We start from the raw sequence: 22347 nt of genomic DNA, 5'->3' as shown, positions 1-22347 counted from the left end.
TAACCATCTGTTTAAATTGATGTCCAAAGATCGTAGGCAGCGCAATTGTACTGCCTAAGTAAAGAGCGACGTGGGCACAATGTATTTTTTTTTTAGACTAGGGCAATTCGCATGGAAGGAGTTGTCGTAGAAACTTCAAAAGGTGCTCATTCGGTTGGAAATTGCAGGTTCTATTGTGTTTTCTGATGGTTGAAAGTGATTAGATGGTAACTAGCCCCCCTAACCGTCATTTACCCATAAACATCCAATCAAAATTTTAATACAGTCATTTTGTTTTCGTAGGTCACGTAGTAGAAAGGTCCATTAATTATGTCTTTGAAAATTAAAACCACACCCCACGGCCTTCAGGGCAAGCGTTGTAAGTTATGCCCCGGGTGGATGTAAGGTTCATATGGAAAGGGTGGTCGTTAAAACTTCGCAGGGGCTCACTAAATCGGAAATTGAAAGTTTTGCTCCCCTTTTTAATATTGGAAAGTGATTGGGGGGAAACCAGCCCTCCTCCCCCTTCGCCTCCCAATTCCCCAAACACATCAAACTAAAATTTTGAGATAGCCGGTTTGTTAAGCATATTTGAAAGGTCCAGCAGTTATGTCTCTGGGGACGACCCCCCCCCCCACGGTCGTCAGGGCGAGGACTACAAGTTATATTAGTTGCACACTGTTTATGCCTAAGGTTTATATAGAACGGGCGGTCGCATAAACTTCAGACGTGGTTTATTCAATTGGAAATCAGAAGTCCTAGTGTCCTTTTTAAGAGTTGAAAGTGATAGGAGGGCAACTAGTCCCATCCCACGTTTTCTTTTCCCAAAATGCATCCATTGGAAATTTTGAGATAACTATTTTATTCAAAACAGTCTAAAGTTCATATAAAATGGCCTTCAAGGTCAAATTAGCCCCTCAGAAACTGGGGGCATTTAACTGGAGATTGGAAGTTATAGTGCTCTTTTTAAGATTCAAAAGCGAATTGAGGGCAACCAAAATATTGGGGGAAAATATGAATTAAATCAAAAGACAATATGTGCATGTACATTGCTGAAAGAGCGGGGCTTATGAGAGCTGGGATGTTTTGGCATTAAAATGCACCCTTTGAGGTATCCCTTTCCCTCCCTAACTACAAAACAATCAGAGAACCCCACTGTAGAAGTTGAAGTGCCTTTTTAAGTTTTGTAATTTGTTCCTACCTACAGATAACATTTGTAAATGGAAAACATACGGACATTTTTCGCGGGGGCGTTTTCTACGGGAGGAGGGGGAGGATTATCTAGGGGAATTTTCAGTGGGGAGAAATTTTTTAGGAATAATTTTCTTTCAACAGGGATGCACTTTCCACGGGCGGGGGTATTTTCCAGGAGGGTATATTGCGCGGGGAGGGAGTATACTTTCCGCGGGGGGAGGGAAGTAAACGTCTAGAACAAATTCTCACAGCCAATTTCGTGGTCACTGATGATGGCGAAGAAAAAATGCACTAAAGAGAACTAATATGTGGGCATCTGACATCGTCTAGGATCATTTCCTGTAATTTTTCCTTTTCTTCACCATCATATGTTTCAAAAATTTCAAATGAAGGACTAATTACGTGACAAAACTTTCAAATTTAAGTAACAGACAAACTGCTATTAGTTTTTTTCCTCAAAATCTTTGCTGGTTAATAAATATAAAAAAAGCAAGTTTATTCAGCTGAAGTAAGGAGCAGCATTAAAGATTAAACCGAATATAAATTATTCGGCATATGAGGGGGGCTGCCTCCTGCTCAATACCCCTATCTTCACGGTAAAGTCTTTAAGCACTTTTAAAATACTTCCTTATTCTAATTAAATGTTCCTGGTGTTTTAGGAAGCGTTCTTTAAGAATTGGGAAAAAAGGTCTAACTTTAGCATAAAGAGCGGATTATTGAGAACAAGGCATCCCCCCTCATATATGAATAATTTGTTTTCATTTTAAGTTTTAACGTTGATCCTTGCTTTCAGTTGAAATAACTGTATTTTGTTTTCATTTAATTTCTGTTCATTTTTTAAATAATACCGAGAAAACCGCCCTTCTCCTCAATGGAAATACCCCTCCCCCAAGAAAAACTCCTCAATGGAAAGTTCTCCTACGTAAAATACTCTTCCTCCCGGGAAATTATCCCAGGAGAATTCCATTTTCACTGCAAATTCCCCCAGACGAAATCTTGCTCATGATTCCGCCTGAAAATTTCTCCTTAGCATACAATCATTCAAAAACACAATTGATTTTTATTTAATTTCTGATCGTTTTTTAATTCATACCGGAAATCTGGTCTACGTGGGATTTTTTCTCCCGGAATTTGCCGAAAAAGCCTCAAAAAGTACATTTTTATGCAATTATTTTTTATACTTTCAGTTAGCCACCAGATAATATAGGGGAAGGGGTGGGAAAATTTCCCTTTGAGATAACCATTAACTCTCAGGAATATCTACACACTAAGTCTGTAATATGTGCACTATAGGCTGACAGAAATATCTTAAAGCGCACTTGTTTAACGATGATTATCATTCTTCAAGCACTGGTATACGAATATTAAATGGATATTTTGAAAACGACGGGGGGGGGGGGGGGGGTTGACAACCGTGCTGAAAATAAACCAAAACGTAACAACAAGGAGTTCTTCTTATAATCGTATCAACAGCATCTATGATTTAAGACGAAAAGATATATCCAAAACTTATTGAATTAAAAAATGCTCGTCAAAAACTATTAGCATAAGAAAATTCGCATAATTTTAGAAAAAGCGATTAGCCACTCCAAAAAGCGATGCGATATTGATGAAAATAATAAAATGAAATTTAACATTTATGAGAAGCTTAGTTACCATACGAACCCATCAAACTGAAGAATTTCTTTCAAATTTGTTTTTTATCCCCATTTTTTTTTAATTGCAATCATCTAGTGAAAGAATGGGTAACTTGTGTTTAAGATATGTTGCCAAGAATCATAGGCACCCATATGAGGGGCAGAGGGGGGCTACAGCCCCCCTTTGGCTGAATGATGATTGTTTATATTTTTGTTTTGAGGTTTCTATTATACAGCATTGGAGGTGCCGATTAGACCAGCTAAGCCCCCCCCTAAAATTCAGCTTATGGTGCCAATGACAAGAATCATACTATTTGGCTACCCAGTCGGTCTGAAATGAAAAATAGGACGTCCTCGAATGAAATGGGAAGTTTACAAGGAACTACAAACCAGGAAAACTTCATGAGAGGAGGGCGTGGGGGTAGAGAATGAAGGTCTGAACAGGCCAGCAACCCTGCCCATCTAGTGAAAAAATAACAAAGTTTAAACATCAGCTGGTACATACTGATGTGATTTTTTTAACATAAAACGGCTCATGGACAACGGATGCAGAAAAATACCAAAAATGCTCAAACAGAAACGGTTCATTGCAGCCGGTGAAGTGCGAAAACTAGAATGGTGTAAGCTAGGTATAGGCTAAAGCAAGTTCTGGAAGACAAGAAGAAATATTAAATAGACTAGCTTGTTTAAGCCTAGGCTGGCTATACCTAGATAATGATATAATATTCCTATCTTTAGCTCATTTCCCGGGAAAGTTGATCCGATTTTCCCAAATAAAGTGAAAATGAAAAATCAGCCATATACTATCATAAAGGCAAATATATACTAAATAAAACTGACTTGTTTCTTTGGGGGCTTGAATTATGTGGCTTATCTTAGTTTTGACAAGATTTTCTCACAAAATAAATTTTAGCTGGGGGGACTGGGATCTGGGGGGGGGGCAAACTGGGATCGAGCGGGGGCAGTTACCCCTCTCCCTGTTCCATGGTAAATTACGCTCCTGATCCCAGGCATTGCGGGTTAGACGTTCCTTTGAATGGCCCTTATGTCATCTAATTCAACAAGGTCAGCTTCTGACAAATGTGATCGGTTCCTCAGTTATTTTCATTGTATAGTTAAATAAATGTTTCAATTCAAAATATATCAAGTCAGTGGATGTAAATTCAACGGGCAATTCAGCCGTTTTTCAACAGCAGGGTTGAAGTATTTCTCAGCAGCGACTAGGATGCATAAAACTGCAGCGAAAAAACTGATGGAATTTATGGATTTGACGTAAAACGGAAATGACAGAAAACGCCGTATTTGCGTGAAAACATAGCAATGTGAATTAAGGATAAGTTTGTCCACCATAAGGTTTTTTCAACACGTAATATTATCCAGAAAATAATTAACGACTTTTGTTTTTTATGTTCCTAATTCAGCAGTACAAAGTTCAGAGATTTTATTTGGTTTATATTTATCTCTTTCCATAAATTTTTACAAAATGGTAAAACTTATATACAACAACCGGAACACCAAATTAAGCCCTGTCAAGTCACATGAAAAATTGTTGAAATAAAATTACAATAAATAAATTCCAAGCGTAAAATAAGCGATTACCAGAGCAGTGAAATACCTTTAGGCACAAGAATCACCATAACTATTCATTACACTTTTACTATTTGATATATTTTGCATTATTGAGTAAAACTGAAATTTTTCTTTGAAATTTCTTTGGTATTTTTTTATCAAAGTCAAAACATAGCTATGATTTTTTTTTGTTGTGCAAGAAATTCCTGTAAGATTACTAAAACTTAAGTTTGATATTATTTAAGAGCCCCAAACTTCATCATTTATAGACCCATTTCAACGTTATATATACATGGACGGCAATCCACAAAAAGGAAGGCAAGGAAGAAAATATTTATATGATAAGAAAGCAATATAAACATGTTTGACTGACTTTTGAATGCAGTTTCCTTGGATGAATTTGGAGAAAACCGGGAGCCATATTAAAATGTTTCCCAAAACTAACCGAAAACAGACGTCAAATATAGGTAAACCTGACAAGACGATACCCCAAGGATTCCTGCCACACGAAGGATAAGTCTCAACCCCACCCACTGAGAAATCGAGTAAGGGGAATTAAAAATTCGGAAGTTCCCAAAATGGATGTTTCAACACATCCTAGAAAGTTTCATTTCCCCGGTTCTAGCACGTTCCTTAAAACATTAAATAAATTTTGTTTGGAAACCAAATTTATAGAACCGTGCGCTAGAAATGGCGCACTGCGGGACTAATTTTTTCAGTGATTCGTTCGTTTCTTTTTAATAGTGCGATAAATCGTATTTAATGCTTACTATGGTGTCAAACGTAGCGCGAATTAGTAGCGGCACTAGCCGTAACTACGGTAGGTTTTTATTAAATGAATCTTGATCCTGTGCAATGTTTTAAAGATTTGTCCCCCCCCTCCCCCTTCTGAATAGAAATCCAAGGTATAGAGCTAAAATCTGGTATCAGTCAATAGAGCATTATTTGTTTATTCCAAATTCTAATAAGAGTTTATGAATTTGTTTTTAAAAGATTAGGTAAAAATGACACAATATTTTTTATAGCAATGATAGGTGAGGATAAGTATTACACTAATCTGACAAGTTATAATCTTATGAGGCAACGTTGCATCTTAACGACTATCATCTTTCGCATAGTTAAACCTAATATACGAATATCAAGTATCTGAATGCCAAAACTAGCGGTAGTTGGGTATACATGTAAAAAAGGTAGTTGGGTATACATGAAAAGTCTCAAGGTTATAACGCTTTTATCTATTTCTTATTTTCGTACAGTTTTCCAGTTTTTTTAAACTTTTTTTTTCAATGTTATACCCGTTTAAATATATGAATGACTTTTAAAGGCAATGAAGGTGCCACACATCTTTGTATAAGAAAATAAAAAAGAGAAGCTAAAAACCAAAAGCAATCTCAAAAATTCAGTTTCTGACTTGATAGCTTTTGACTTTGGACACTCATAATGAACAAAATCCCCATATTAGACAGATATTCCCATAAATTCAGCTTTAATTTGACGCCTTTTGGCTTCGGACATCGTAACCCAGAAAATCTCTAATAATTTTAAAATAGAAATTGTACACAAAAATTAAGGGTTAACTTTCCTAACACCCTATGTACACTTGAAATCAATTATCACAGAAAGTGAACATGTCCCTACATCAATAATAAGAAAGAACACCAAAAGAAAGCACAGTATACACTGCACAATGAAAAGCCTGAATAACCAAAAAAAAAAAAAAAAAAAAAAAACGACAAACTTGAAATAGAATAAATAAGCCCGTTGTTCACAGAAAAATACGTTTTGATCCTTGTGTAAGTTCTGGACATGTTCTCCTTCTGCAGTAAGAAACGCACAAATTACAATCACAGCCAAAGTTCAAACAAGACTAAGAGGCAGATACAGCACTGATGGTAAAATTCTTTACAAAATTTTGCACAAGTGGCACACCTTTCACGAGTGGCACAGTGTCACTTGTATCCTCTTTCAAATCTGAATTCTTAAGAGTTCCATTCAGGTTGGAAAACTGAGTCAGCTTGCTTTGAGGGGGCTCAGCAACTGATTTGTCCAAATGATTTCCTAGTCTACTTGAGTTCCTGTTCAAAATCTCCGTTTCGTTTTGAATTAGACCACTAACAAGAGACTGAGCAATCGGTTGGTCCAAGTCACTTACAGTTTCAGAACGTCTACTCACAGGCTTGGTTGGTGTATCGGGTTTGAGGGTACTTTGTAGGGGGTGTGCATGAGCTCCGGTGGGCATTGCTGGCACGTGGAAGAAATATAGCTAGAAAAACAGATTATCATTAAAAAATTACTACCATTACTACTACTAATAACAACACGTCTGACCCAACCACATGAGGCCAACACAGTTGCACGCTGTACACCCCCACCCCCCTTTCCCTCGCCGTTCCTACTTCACTTAAATCTTTTCTTATGACCACTTCTCACACTAATCGAGTAGACATACTTTGTCTCAGATATTTGGTAAAAAGCAGAAATTTTACCCACCTGTCATCCGTAAAACGTTACCTACCCAGGTTAGCGGTGTATATAGGTCATTGGGCTTTGGGTTGAACCATTTTTTTTCGTAGGTTTTTTTTTGATGAACTACCATCCAAGTGGTTGTTTAAATCTTTCCTTTTTTTCAATTTCTCTTGAAAACATACAAAAAAATCATGTCAATTTTTTTGAAGCACCCGCACTTCCGAGCCAGACAACGCACTAGACAACGGTCCTTACAATCACATCTAGAGTTCCGATCGTAGCTCTAAGACCTACGTTGTTATTCTTCAAATTTTTATTAGCCAAGCAAAAAGTCCCTACTAATTTTTGCATCGTCCCTCCGTCAGGAATTTCATACTAATAATAGTACCTAGGTAACTGAAACTATCCATTCTGTTGAATCTCACCATGTCAAACACCATATCTTTATTTTTTTCGATTTAAACCATTGAGTCTTTAACCATTTAGTTTTCCCGAGTCTTTTTGCCAAAATTTCTGCTTTGTTTTCAGGTTTCATACATTGGCTGAAAATCAGCTTCATCTTTTTACTTTATTTTTATTTTTTTCGCTCTTCGTTTTTTTAATGAAAAAAATTCGGTACCAGAAGATTTGCGGTTTTTCTGAAGGATCGGAATTTTCCAAACTCTGGAAAAAATACCACAATGTAATTAAGCTTTTCCTATAAAAACATTGCACTTTTCTTTTATTGAAATAAAACTATTACAGGAACTCTTCTAACTAGACATCAAACTGATTAGCAGTCATTTGCATCCAGAAATACTACTTAATGAGCCGCCTTATTATAAAATAAGTCGGTTCAAGGATAAGAAAATGACTACCATTCACTCGTAAATCCTTGTTTCAGACTTCTATATATAGAAGACATATATATATATATATATATATATATATATATATATATATATATATATATATATATATATATATATACATATATATATATATATATATATATATATATATATATATATAATATATATTTATATATAATATATATATATATATATATATATATATATATATATATATATATATATATATATATATATATATATATATATATATATATATATATATATATATATATATATATATATATATATATATATATATATATATATATACATATATATATACATATATATGTATATATATATATTCAAATCTTTTTGTTTTGTTCGAAATGGTCACAATTACTGTTAAAGTGGAAAAGTTAACCACAATTATACAACTAAGTCGATGAAAATGGTTAGAATTTCACCGTTCATAAAAAAATGGATTTGGTCACATTGCATGACATAGTTTTACTTGACAAAAGACCTGTTTCTACCCTTCTAACAAAAACTATTGCATATGGTCAAGAACATTTTACCAAGAAAGTGCAATTTTACTAGAAGTGGAAAAAAGATTTGACGAAATTTGCCTATCAATGATGGATTTAGTTTTTCATGATATAAGGCTTATTTCCAGTCTCATATAAAATCTATTGCATTTAGTTAAAATTTCAGCATTATTGAAATAATGGAATCGGTCGAATTTGACAATCGAGAGTTCATATAGTTTTTCGTGATACAAGACATAGTTGCATGCTTCTAAAAAAACTGCTTACATTTGGTCAAGGGTATTTTGCCAAAATGGTCAAAATTTCATTATTAGTGAAAAAACAGGATTTGGTAAAATTGGCCTATCAATGGTTCACATAGCTTTTCATCGTATATTGCCCGTCTTCACCCTCAAATTTTATTGCATTCAGTAAATTTTTTTTTGGTAAAACTTTCATTATTAGTGAAATAAGGATTCGATGAAATCAACAGTTAATACAGATTTTGGTAATATAAGATAAATTTCACCCTTCTAACAAAAACTACTTACACTTTGATCAAGGGAAGTTCACTAAAATGGTCAAAATTTCACTACTGGTAAAAAAAGGATTCGGTTAAATTAACTTTTAAGTAGTTCGTATAGTTTTTTTGACATGAGGCATACTCCTACCACCCTAAGAAAAAGTAATAATACGAATTTTAAATGCAACCGCGTTTCTAAGAGCTAATAAACAATTTTTTATGACAATTTTTAGTCAGTTTCTCTACCAATTTTACAAAATTGCTGGAGAAAGTTGTTGACGAATTTTTAGCACGAGATTGCAAAAAAGGATAAGAATAAGCATAAAAAACAAACACAAAAATATAATAAAAATAAAATGAAAAAAGGATAAAAATAAACATGCAAACTCATCGTGGTTTATTATCCAATCTTGAGAACCCCCTTCTGAAGGAACAAACCCTACACTCCTACAAGTAAAAAAGAATAGTCCACAAATAAGGATCTAACCGGCTTCTAGAACCGACCAATATCGTAAATCCTTCGCCCTTATTTTATTCAGCAATTTAATGATAAAGCTATAGGGTGTAATGTTTGCCTTTGAATGTTTCAGTTTTAATTTGATTGTATACAAGACGTACCTACACTAGATTTTCCTATTTTGGTTAATGAAGTATATTAATCTTCATTCAAGAAATATATATGGAAATAATTGCATTTATAGACTCAATTTGAAGTTCGAATTGCATCCGAACGTTCTGTTTTCAAATATTCTGCCGAATTAACATGTTTCCATGGGTGAAGGATGTGATTGACTTTTATGTTGTTTATTGTTCGTGTAATGTTTGCCTTTGAATGTTTCAGTTTTAATTTGATTGTATACAAGACGTACCTACACTAGCTTTTGCTATTTTGGTTAAGGTCTTAATTAAGCATCTTAATATCTCAATTAATGAAAGTAATATCTCACTCAATATCTCAATAAAGCATCTCAGTTTCAATTCGAATTGTTACAATGGCATCTGAACGTCCTTTTTTCAAATATTCCGCCAAATTAACATATTATCGTCAATAACAATCTACAAAGGAAACTGAAGGTTTATAACGGAAAAAGTGTAACCCCAATGAATTGCATCACAGCGATGTGATAAAATACATCCCAGATTTGTGAAAAAAGAAAAGTACTAAACAGGCCTTCAATAGTACCCGAAGGCCTATATTCACAAGAACAAGAAGAAAAACAAATTAAAGCCTACCAAAATAAATTTGGCAGTATCCACTGGGACGAAGGAAACAACCCAATAATAACAGAAGTAAAGCAGCATCCAAATTTTTAGTTCCTCCTTATTCCTCCTTAATTCCAAAGTTCACTACCCGTTTGCCTAGACTTCTTGTCCAGTACCGTAATTTCGTCAAAATCCTGGGGTTGGGAGGGGACAAAATTGGAGCCACTTCCAAATCAAGTGACAATGACAGTGAAAACTGAAAAACGAGCCATATAGTACCATAAAAGTAAAGATATATACCAAAGAAAACTAACCCATTTCTGTAGATGCTTGAATTAAATAGACTTATTCTAGTTTTGACAGTATTTTCGAAGAAACTAAATTTCAGCCAGGTGGGGGGAGGCAAAGTAGGATCTGGGAGGCATACTGAGGTCTATAAGGGCATCCCCCGACTCCATAGAAAATTACGGACCTGTTCTTGTCCGGTTGCTCCTGCTTCCTAGCCCTGCCACTGCAATAGGTTCAGTAGAAAAATAGTGCCTTACCAAGAAACCTGCAGCAAGAGCCATATGAAAAAGGAGCACTGCAAATATGACTATAATTGCAGTCCTCTTTTGACTTCCTGAAACAGCTGGCCACAGAGTGAGAAGTAAAACAGAGCCAGATAGTGCAGCCGCAACAATGACCAGCGTCCACTGGAACCAGGGAACAGGAATCAGCCACAATATCTAATAGTGAATATAAAAATTATCTACCCTTTCTGGAATAATAGTCAGCACATGAATTCTAGAATTATTAGAATTTTTTTTTTAAGTTGTAGTGGAATAATGCTAGATTGAAGAAAAACAGAGTTGAGGGGGGGGGGGGGACACTGTCAACTAAAGCTACCCAGAACACTCGGTTTTTAAGGTTATTCTATAGCTTCAGCACAGTGTGCCTCTGTTTCAATGTTCAGGTAAATTTGGATATTCTCTCGAGACACCCTACTTCCTTTTTCTCTCGAGACACTCTCCTCCCCTATTATCTCGAGACAACCTCCTCCACAACTATCTCGAGACACCCTCTTCCCCTAATCTCTCGAGACACCCTCATCCCCTATTCTGTCAAGACACACTTTCGAAAACCCTTAACTGGGAAAACTTTTATGGTCTGGGTATGGGCCAAACTTGTCATCCCGGGCATAAAGAACACTTTTACGCAGTTTAGTAAGTAGATAATAGCAATATTTGCTGAGCCCCAGCGTCCGAAATAGCTCTTTTGTAACAATATAAATGATAATAAAGACCAAAAACGTTATGTGCGTGCGAAAGCTAATTTTGGGTTGCAAATATTTTAGAAACTCACTAAATCCCAGGACAAAATCTAGAAAGCATCAAGCTCCTGCTTTCGGATGTCTCATATCCCTTGCTTTTTTACAAATTTTCTAGAATATTAACGTTCTGCCCCAAAATCATCCCACCAGACCCAAAAAATTTTCTAATGCCACAGCGAACTTTGACCAATTTGCAAATATGGCTCTTGAAAGTTTTCGGGCCATGAAATAGCATAAAAGTAAGTGGTCTCATGCAATTTTTGTGCTTTAGGGAAGGCTGGACAGATATACTGTACCTTATCGAGGATAGGTACAGGGTATCTGTCCAGCCTTCCCCAAAGCACAAAAATTTGCTTTGGAAATTGATGCAGTTGGCAAGCGATCAGTTTCTGGAAAAAGTAAAGGGGCATTCACACGAGAATGCTGAAATTCTGTATAGTGAGCACTGTCTCAAATTAATTTTAAATCTTCTGTTCATGCTATCTCAACGTCTCATTCATTACCATTTTTTTTTTTTTTTAGCAAGTTTAAAGATCATATTGCCTCATGTTAAGAAGATTTTTAATCTTAGTACATCAAATGAACGCTGCTTTACGACTCGACGCCAGGGTGAAACTATACAAATCCTAGGACAACAGAGGGCCAATAGATGGTAGCTCTTTCGTATACGAGTCAAGAAAGGAACTAAAAGTAGAGAAGTTTACGAAAGCCAAGGAAGGAACTTGTCAAGGAAAAACTTAAAGGAACAGATTACGAAAGTCAAGGAAGGAACTAAAAGCAGAAAAGCTTAGTAATTCGAATGCTCTGTTTGGCAAGGATCCTTAAATAAAAACAAAAAAGAAAAACTTCAAAGAACCCGGCTTTATAATGAGTAATATACATATTATGATAAAATACACTATAAAATTATATTACGAAAATCTAGTTACCATATATTTAAGTAACTTCCCAGAAAGGAAAACTTGCTAAGGTTCTTTAACCATAAAAAAAAAAATAGTTGGGGTCAGTTTTACCAAATCAAATGGAAATGACAGCGAAAATTGAAAAATGAGCCATATAGTACCATAAAGGCAAAGATATACTAAAGAAAACTGACCCGTTTCTGTGGATACTTAAATTATGTCGGCTTATCTTAATTTTGACAAGATTCTTGAAGAAACTAAATTTAAGCTCGAGGGGGGGGGTGGCAAACTGGGGTCTGGGGGCAGTTTCCCCCTCCCTACCGCATATCAAATTACGCCGCTGTTGTGACGGGTTATGCAAACTAAGAACAAAAATGAAGTAAACTGAAGAAAGAGACACCAAGAAAAAGGTCAATGGAGATGCAAAGAAAAGGCAAAAATAAATTAAAATGAAAAATCAGAAACGGCAAATAAATTTCACAAGACCCTGCAAACCTTTCACACTTTTTACCATTTTACTACGTTCTTTTTTGGTCCTATATTTTGTTGGCAGTAGAAAATTTAATTTACAATTATAGATTTTATGTATTGAATTTAACAAAAAATTTACTTAACTTTTAAATAAATAAAATAAATAATTTTAAATATATTTACTTAAAAATCTACGTAACACCAACCGGTATTAGTTGAATAATATCAAGAAGTACTGGAAAACAGAGAGGCGATACTTATTTTGCTGATTTTTTTGAAGGGAAGGGGTTGGTGAGAGGAAAATCGAATACTTTTTCAATTATTTATTTTATTTGTCTAAATAATACTCTTCGAAAATAAGAAAAAATATAAATGGTAGGACTAGACTTTTCACAACTATAATAATAATACACAATTACTACTATTGTCCATGTTTTGTTGGCGTGAACATTCTTTTTTTTTCTGTCTATTTATATTCCATCCTTTTTACAGTTTTGAGGACGGATTCTTAATTAAATAAATAAACAATAATGATAAACCTTGAAAGTATCTATTTATAGCTTTGAATAAAATGACCTGATAGTAGTTTTGTATGTGCCGCGTCAAGACCATCAAGCAACTTTCAAAAAGGTAACATTTTCCACACTATAGCGTTTTTTGATAATAAATTTTTAAATTTAAACGTTTCCCAAATATTTTGCGTTTTTTTATCATAGGGTATGAAGTTGACATGGTATGACGTGAAGTCTCTGCCTTTTTTTTCGTAAAAATATAACGTAGGTAATTTCGAAGACCACACTGCCTTTCCATGATGATAAATAACAGTTCGAATAGGGATAAATCCTTTTAGTAGACAATGAAAAAGCAATCAAAAAATATACTGAAGATCAAAAATAGAGTATTTCTGCTGATAACGATCACTGAACATGTGATCAAAATATTCAGAAAATTTTTTGATTTTTTTTTCACTGCCTAATAAAAGGATTTACTCCTATTCAAACTGTTATTTATCGTAAGAATATAAATTATATTGAATTTATGTTTCAAATCTATTTTGATTCACATTTATTATTGCTGTTCATTCTTACGCAAAGCTAAATGGCCCTGAATTATTTTTTAAACTCTGTTTAACAAAGAGAAAGTCTACCATAGAGAAACTCCGTTTCTCTATGGTACTATTCTTTAGAAGGACACACCCGTAAAGATAGGTCAATTATATAGAAAATAACAGGAATGAAGGAGAAAAAATGAAGGAAATCTCAAGGTGTCAAAGTACCTATTTTTTTTTAATAGAAAAAAAATAATAGTTTTTGGGAAATGTTCTTATTCTCCCCCAAAAAATTCTAACAAAAATAAAACGGATCAATATAAACCACAGTAGACAGAATATACCAGTAAGCTTATCGCAGATCATTTCTGGTCTTCGTTCTCGGTGCGAAAAAAAAGCTCCTCCCACTTTTTTCTGCATTAGCGGGAATGCGGGTTAGTCTGTTTCCGATTGTTTCAATGCACTTTGATGGAAACAATCGGAAACAGACTAACCTGCATTCCCGCTAATCTGACTTCGCCTATGTTTATATCTGCAAAAACGTTCTCCGGAGCACTCGCACCCCGGTCCGGGTTTTTATAATGGGTGAGATAGAGAATGATCATACTGGATAATTATATGAACTGTGATATAAACTTACTGAGGCAGGAATGTAGATTGCCAAAGAATATCCATAGACGCAGATAAGTCCGAGGAATGACAACTCCCCCTGTGCCTCTCTCCACCATAGAAGTCCATAAATTACCGTTGGTAAAAGCCAGGCATAGGTAAAAATAGCCGTTGCAGCAAATGGTACTAAATAAAAAGAATAGCTGATTACCATGAGACTTTGCGATTGAAAGTTTACGTAAAAGAAAAACGAATTAAATAATTAAGAGTAATTAACGACCCATTAATAATAACATTCTTTTGCACTTGAAAAAGCAAAAAGAGCTTTTTTGGAAGTAGTTAAAGGAACAAAATAGTGAAACGAAAAAAACAAAAAAAAAAACAGAGAAAGAACTGTAGTGAAAGTAGTGAATGAATAAATGAATGGAAAGTAGTGAAAGAAATAAAGTGACTGTATAAAAAAAAATGCTGAATAAAGCCAAAATAAAAGTCTTGAATGAATAAAATGAAAAGCAGTTAAAAATTAATCAAACAGTTCGTGGTAACGAACTGTAAGTAAGGAGCGACCCGGCTCAAAAGTAACCAAAACTCAAAAAACCGAAAATTTTGATACCAATAGATGCATCAATAGAATCAAATTTTCGAGCTGATTTCAAATCTATAAGTTTCATTAAGTTTAGTTTTACCAATCAAAAGTGACGCGACTGAGAAAATTTGCCTTATTTTCGAAAAAAGGAGGAAACAACCCCTGAAAGTCATAGAACTTTAATGAAAATCACACCATAAGATTCAGCGTATCAGAGGACCTCACTATAGAAGTTTCAAGCTCCTATCTGCAAAAATGTGGAATTTTGTATTTTTTGCCAGAAGAAGAATCACGGATACGTGTTTATTTTTTTTATTATTTTTTTTTATTTCCCCAAGGGTGATCGTATCGATACAGTAGTCCTAGAATATCGTGAGAGAGCTTATCTGAACGGAAATTAAAAGTTCTAGTGCCCTTTTTAAGTGATCGAAAAAATTGGAGGGCAACTTGGCCCCCTCCCACGCTCGTTTTTTTCAAAAAGGCACCAAATCAAAATTTTGAGATAGCCATTTTGTTCGGCATAGTCAAGAATCTAATAAATATGTCTTTGAGGATGACTTAATCCCCCACAGTTCCCTGGGGAAGGGCTGCAAGTTATGAAGTTTGCCCATTGTTTACACATAGTACTGGTTAATGGGAAGTATATTAAAACTTAAAACGAACAGAAATTATTCCGTATATGAAAGGGGCTGTCCCGTCCTCAACGTCTCGCTCTTTACGCTTAAGTATGACTCTGTTACACAACTTTATTTTTAAAACAATGAAAAACTTAAGCACAAAGAGCGGGGTGTTGAGGAGGAAACAGCCCCTTTCACATACGGAATAGTTTACGTTCATTGTATTTTCATTTCACTCCTTACTTTCAGTTAAAAAAACTTGTTTTTTATTTAATAAAGTAATAAAATGAATAAAAGGAATGAAGAAAGGAAAGGGCTGAATAAAGGAATAAAAAGTAGTTATAGGAACAAAGTGACTGAATAAAGAAATTTAGCAAAATAAAAGTAGTGAATTAATAAAGGAATTAAAAGTAGTTAGAGGAATAAAGTCACTGAATAACGTAGTGGCAGAAATCCAAGAGTACAAAATACAGTCTTAAGGATAACTACCGTCAGAAAAAAGTTTAGGGTAAGGGTAACAATCACTTTCCCATCTTTAAACTGATGCTATATCATGGGATTGTATGTGAAAAAGAATGTATTAGGCTGAAGGTCTTCGTAAGTTAATGTAAGAAGATCTTAACAACAGGTACGAAGACTACCGTAAAATAACAAAGGTAATTCTTAATTTACCTAGTTCTCAAGGAAAACTATGCAAAACAAGTAGAGGCAATTCCTAAAACCTTGGGAAAAACCAGGTCAGTTAAGTGGGAAATTACCCAAATCTTAACATGTTAGAAAAACTCACGGGTCCGAAAACCCAGAGCCCCAGCGTACTTTCTGGCCCAGAAGAATAAATAAAATGAGGTCTCTAATGGTGACACTGTTATTCACTTCATTGATCACCAAAATGACAAAATTGGAATTTTATTCGAGACTAGGTCTAAAGCAGAGGGCAATAATATTCATACAAAAAAAATACGACAAAATTGGAATTTTTTTAGCGATTAGGACTAAAGTGGGGGGGGGGGGGTAATAATTTTAATGAACAGGAACAACTGATAATTCGAATAAGAAGTACCAGAAAAATCATGATTTCCGGGAGGGATCCGAGGACCCTTTCCCACATACATCCCTGGGAGGATGTTAGGCAATATATCAAAATAATTCTCAATATAACTTAGGCAATACAACATACTGTACTTGCCAATATGAAAGCTCTAAAACTTCAAATATTGAGAAAAAACCTTTTGCTTGATTATTATTTCTATCTGTATTTGTGGTAACAAATTTTTCGTACAAACATTACCGACACTGACTTCCCTGACTTCTACTCAAACTGTCATTGATCTGCCAAGAGTTGATTCTGTCATGGTCTTCTACTCATACTATCACTGACTTCTACCCAAACTGTCCTTGGCCTGACCAGAGTTGACACTGTCATGGTCTCCTACTCATATTATCATTGAACCCAATCTGTCGCTGACTTCTACTTAGACTGGCGATGACCTGCCATGAACTCTAGTTGGTATTGGCCTGCTGTGAGTTGAGACTGGAACGGACCTACTATGAGCTCACACAGTTACTAAACTCCCAAGACCAAACTATTCCTAAAAAACTAGCAAAACTAATCCAATGCCACTGTCTTACCTTTATGAAAATCATAATGCCAGGAGACGGATGAAGCCGGAACCATGAAATAATTGTAGAGGTTTCCAAAAATTGCGATACTAAACACCAAAGTCACACATATCCAAAAAGGACCTGAAAGTAAAACGAAAAATATTATAAATTCTCTGAATAAAATAAACGTAAACAATGTTACGTAAAGATGTTTACATAAAAGAAGAAAAAAGAAAGCAAGCCAAAAATAGTTATCAAAGGCTATTCATAGCACGAGATGATGCCCAACATCAAAATCAGTTGAAAGCAAGTCTTCGCCAATTAACTAGAATTTTGGAAGGGGGATATGGGGTGTCCTTTTCTCAATGATAAAACCGAAGAGACATTTTGCCATAAACATACCCCATAAAAGGTATTTTTCAAAATCTAGGGGGTTTGTACCGCCCCCTCCAATGACACCACTGGTATTTCGCTTCTACAAAAGCCATATTAAAAATGAAAACAAAAAGAATGTAAATAAAGTGGAGAAAGCATTAAAATATGAACTAAGAAGGTGTGAAGTGGTGGCCATGGATAATATGGCCGAAAATCTGGTAGATGCAGCCGTACGGCATAATAGTCAAATATTGTACTGGCATGTTAACAAATTGACAGGGAGTAGTCAATCTAGAATTGTTCCATTTAATGATAGGAACAGGGCCACAACTAGTGATAAGGACAGTGATAAAGAGAGAAGGGTTGAATATTTTGAGAAGGTGCTAAACCGGGATAGAGTTACAGGAAAAGATATAGACGAAAATGAAAAAATTTGTGGTATCTGGGATGTGAAGGAAGATTTGTTTTGTGAGGAAGAATTAGTGACAGTACTAAAATGATTAAAAAATAATAAGGCTCTAGGTGCTGATAGTGTGGTAAATGAGTTTCTTAAATATGGTGGTTCTGAGGTTAGAAATAAGTTACTGGGGATTATGAATATGATTTATGAAAAAGGGAAAGTACCTAACGATTTTAGGATAACTTTAATTAAACCACTGTATAAGAAAGCTGATAAGAGTGAGTGTCGTAATTATTGAGGCATTAGTCTGGTCTCTGTAGGTAGCAAATTACCTAGTAATATGATACTTCTTGGACTAAGAGATTCTGTAGACAAAGTTTTAAGAGAAGAACAGTGCGGTTTTAGAAAAGGTAGAGGATGTGTCGACCAAATTTTCACTCTTAGGTTAATAATTGAGAAATGCCTGAGCTGTCAAACACCTTTGGTCCTCAGTTTTATAAATTATGAGCAAGCGTTTGATTTTGTTGATAGAAGAGCTTTAGCAAAGGTTTTATCCTTGTATGGTATACCAGACCAATACGTTAAGTGATTCGTACTACGTACAAGAATAACACTGTTGCGGTTAAGGTAGGAAATGAAGTTAACACCTAGATTTTGTATTAAATCAGGAATTAAGCAGGGTTGTGTTCTATCCCCCGTTATATGGATCATTTTGATGGACTTTTGCTTAAGGAGCATAGGAAAGGCGATGGGAAACCACGGAATCAAATGGGGAGGAAAAACTCTCCTGAAATTGAATTATGCTGATGAATTAAACATCCTAGATGAAAGTTTGAGCAAAATGAATGAGCTTTTGGAGATTTTACGAGTTAAGGGTGCTAGAATAAGTTTGAAAATTGATGTTAAGAAGACTAAGTCACTAAGGCTAGGAATGAGTGAAGATGAGAAGGTGACGTTGGGTAACGAAAAGATTGATCAGGTGGGCAGTTTAACTTACATTGGTAGTATTATTTGTAAAGACAGTGAGAGCAGTGAAGATGTTAAAAGTGGAATAGCCAAGGCTCAGGGTTGTTTTTCACAGTTAGAAAAAGTTTGGAAGATTAGGAAAATAACTCTGCAAGCCAAGATTAGAATATTGGAAGCAACAGTGATGACAGTGGTCAAATGTGGCTCAGAAGCGTGGGCACTCTGAAAAGCGGGTGGAGATTTGCTAGATGTTTTCAGAGAAATTGCCTACGGATTGTTCTGGATACCCTGCTGACTAACCGTATTTCCAACAGTAGGTTTTATGAAAAATATTGTTCAATCCTGCATTCTAGGGTTATGATGAAAGAAAGGTTGAGATGGCTAGGGCACGTACTGCGGATGATACTTAAGTAAAAATTTCCTGGAGCACTTGATACTTGAGTAAAAAATACAAGTACTTGGCACAACGCTGACCGCAAACGCTCATAGGCTTTTATAGGCTGGAGTGAAAGAGTTGGTTTTAATTTATTTATTTTTGAATACAAAAATAGAAAATTTGAGCGTCAACTTTAAGCATAGGGAGATACGAGCTTTCTTATCTTATACTAAATCCTCCAGTCCTTAACCCCTCTCCTCTGTTTGGAGCGATGTTTCTTTGATGTTGTGCCACTTCTATTCAATATGCCGTCTGACACTTCGAACCCATCTGGAGCTGTTTTGCTCCCCTTTGCCAAATTTTAGTATCTTGTATTGATATTAATTCATTCATTTATCGACGGACAGCAATCATTCCCCTCTCTCCTCTTCCAAAAAATATAACTAACAGAGGGGAGAGATATATATGAACAGAGGGGAAATATTAAGGAGTTTAGGAGGAACATAATCTGAGTATGTTAACGAAGATACATCTATGAAAGAGTAGCGGAAAAACAATTTTATTTTGTGCTTCAGAGCCATCTAGAATCTTTTCCTGGAGGGGGTATTAATTTTATTCAATACATAGTCATGTAGTGGACATTTTCTCTTCCTTCCCCAATTTCCAGTGTCATAATTCATTGATATCATTTCGTTCATTCATTAATTTAGTGGACGGTAAATACGTCCTGTCTCCATCACTCATCAGTACTCAACTCTCCCCCCCCCCCAATACTCACTGGTAATGCATTAAAGGTAATGTGTTAAAGGTTCGAGAGAAGGCTTTTTTTTCTTTATATATATATATATATATATATATATATATATATATATATATATATATATATATATATATATATATATATATATATATATATATATATATATATATATATATATATATATATATATATATATATATATGTATATATAATTTGCCATTATTTTTTTTATCATCAATTATTATTCTTGTTATTACCTTTTTTAATTTGATTTGGTAAGATGAATTGGTATGCATGATATCCAACCGGTCGCTTTTTCAAGCACCATTTTGCTTTAGTGCGACTTGTCATATTGAGTTTTTTTTGTATTAATAAAAATGTCTGAACCTGAAACCTGAACCATCAATGCATATTTATACAAAGACTGCATCAAACAGTTCGTGGTAACGAACTGTAAAGTAAGTAGCGACACGTCCTAATTGTAATCAAAGCTCTAGAAATGGAATTTCGATCTCAATAGTTATATCAAAAGAATTGACTTGAAAGAATGCTGATTTCAAATATGTAAGATTCATTAAGCTTAGTGTTACCCATAAAAGGCTACGAGCCTGTAAAATTTGCCTCATTTTTGAAAAAGGGGGAAGACGCCCCTAAAAATCAAAGAATTTTTACGAAAATCACACCATCAGATTCAGCGTATCAGAGAACTCAACTGTAGGGGGTTTCAAGCTCCTATCTGCTAAAATATAGAATTGTGTATTTTTGCCAAAAGAAAGATCACGGATGCGTGTTTATTTATTTATTTTTTTCTTTTCCCCAGGTGTAATCGTATCGAACCAATGGTCCTAGAACATCGAAAGAGTGATCATTTGAAAGGAAATTAAAAGTTCTAGTTCCTTTCTCAAGAGATCAAAGAGATTGGAGGGCAACTAGCCCCTCTTCCACGTCAATTTTTCCTCCAGAACCGTTCGATCGAAATTTTGAGATGGCCATTTTTTCAGCATAGTTGAAAAGTCCCAAAACTATGCCTTTGGAGATAACATGACCCCCTCCCCCACAGCTCTTAGGCATAGCTCTAAGTTATAAAATTTACCCATTGTTCTACGTATAGTATTTGTTATTGGGAGGTATACAGACATTTTTCAGAGGGGAGGATTTTGCACTTGGGGTGGATGTCCATGAGGATAATTTTCCACGAGGAGGGAAATTTCCAGGGGTGAACTTTCCAGGAAAATTTTACACTGGGGGGATTTGACAGAATTCCTATTCTTTTTATTTGTCTTACCTTTCCTTCGCTAACTCAATTTTGCATGTGGAGATGTTCCGGGGTTATTGTCCGGTGGGAATTTTCAGCGTGTTTTGCTTTCCGGTAAAATATTTCAATGAAAGGGGGGTTTGTAGAATGATCGGAAAAAAGATTAGAGCATAAAGCCTTTTTTCAAATGAAAGTAAGCTAAGGATAAATTTTGTGGTTGAATCGTTTACAAGAAATTTACGGAGGGGGGCGGGAGAATTTTCAGCCAGGATGGAATTGCCCGGAAGGAATTTAAGGGGGGATGTATTTTTCGTGGGTAGGAACTTTCCACGGAGGAATTTTCCGTGAGGGAAGGGAATTTTTCATAGAGGGTGAGCCAGATTTACCGAAATTATTCGAAAAAGATCAGAAATTAAAAAGAAAAACAAGTTTTGCAACTGAAACTAAGGAGCGACATTAAAACTCAAAACGAACAGAAAAAATATCGTATATTAAGGGGTTGCCGCCTCCTCAATATCTTGCTCTTTACGCTAAAGCTTGACTGTTAGTCCCAATTTTTTAAGAACGACTCTTGAAACACAAGGGCCGTCTGATTAGAATAGGAAGCTTTTTTAAAAGCGCTAAATATTTAGCCCGAAGTGCAAGGTATTGAGGAAGGGGGCAAACCCTTCATATACGGAATAATTTCTATTCGTATCAAGTTTTAATGTAGCTCCTTACTTTCAGTTGAAAAATACTTGTTTTTTTATTTAATCCTGGTAGCCTCGTATTTGACCTACATTAAGGAGTTTAACGAGAACAAAAAATTATTATTATAAAATTATATTTTATATAAATTATATTGAAATTATTAAATTAATATAAAATTATTAGCCACATTAGTGCTCGTAGTACATTTATAGTTAATATTCTCTAAGCCTTGTGGTACAGTCCCCCCCCCCCCCCGCTAACTACAACGAGCTCAGCGCTACCTATTTTATTTACGCCCGCTAGGGTAAATATAAACATGATTTCATTACTGACATAGGGATAAAGTGATCATACTTCTCAATTCTTTCTAACTACAATAATCGTTTCCCTCGCAAATGCACCCCGGCCCACTCCTGAATGTCCCATATATACCATAATTACTATATT

At 35.0% G+C, this 22347-nt stretch overlaps 1 protein-coding gene across 1 annotated transcript; it reads right to left on the bottom strand.

Annotated features, from left to right (window-relative positions):
- Positions 1 to 4245: 4245 nt before the first annotated feature.
- On the bottom strand, positions 4246 to 17220 carry LOC148939609 (protein YIPF1-like). The gene is made up of 4 exons (XM_089107209.1): positions 17106 to 17220; positions 14305 to 14459; positions 10477 to 10659; positions 4246 to 6642 (listed from the first exon to the last, which is right to left on the bottom strand). Exons 1-4 carry the CDS (start codon positions 17149 to 17151, stop codon positions 6247 to 6249), a joined length of 780 nt encoding a protein of 259 aa, XP_088963335.1. The 5' UTR covers positions 17152 to 17220; the 3' UTR covers positions 4246 to 6246.
- Positions 17221 to 22347: the final 5127 nt, after the last annotated feature.

This window comes from Artemia sp. Qi Xiang Cuo, chromosome 21 (genome assembly GCF_049724085.1).
Source record: "Artemia sp. Qi Xiang Cuo chromosome 21, ASM4972408v1, whole genome shotgun sequence".
Taxonomy (NCBI): Eukaryota; Metazoa; Arthropoda; class Branchiopoda; order Anostraca; family Artemiidae; genus Artemia; species Artemia sp. Qi Xiang Cuo.
The sequence above is the reverse complement of the archived record's forward strand: the minus strand, read 5'-3'. Positions and strand labels throughout refer to the sequence as shown.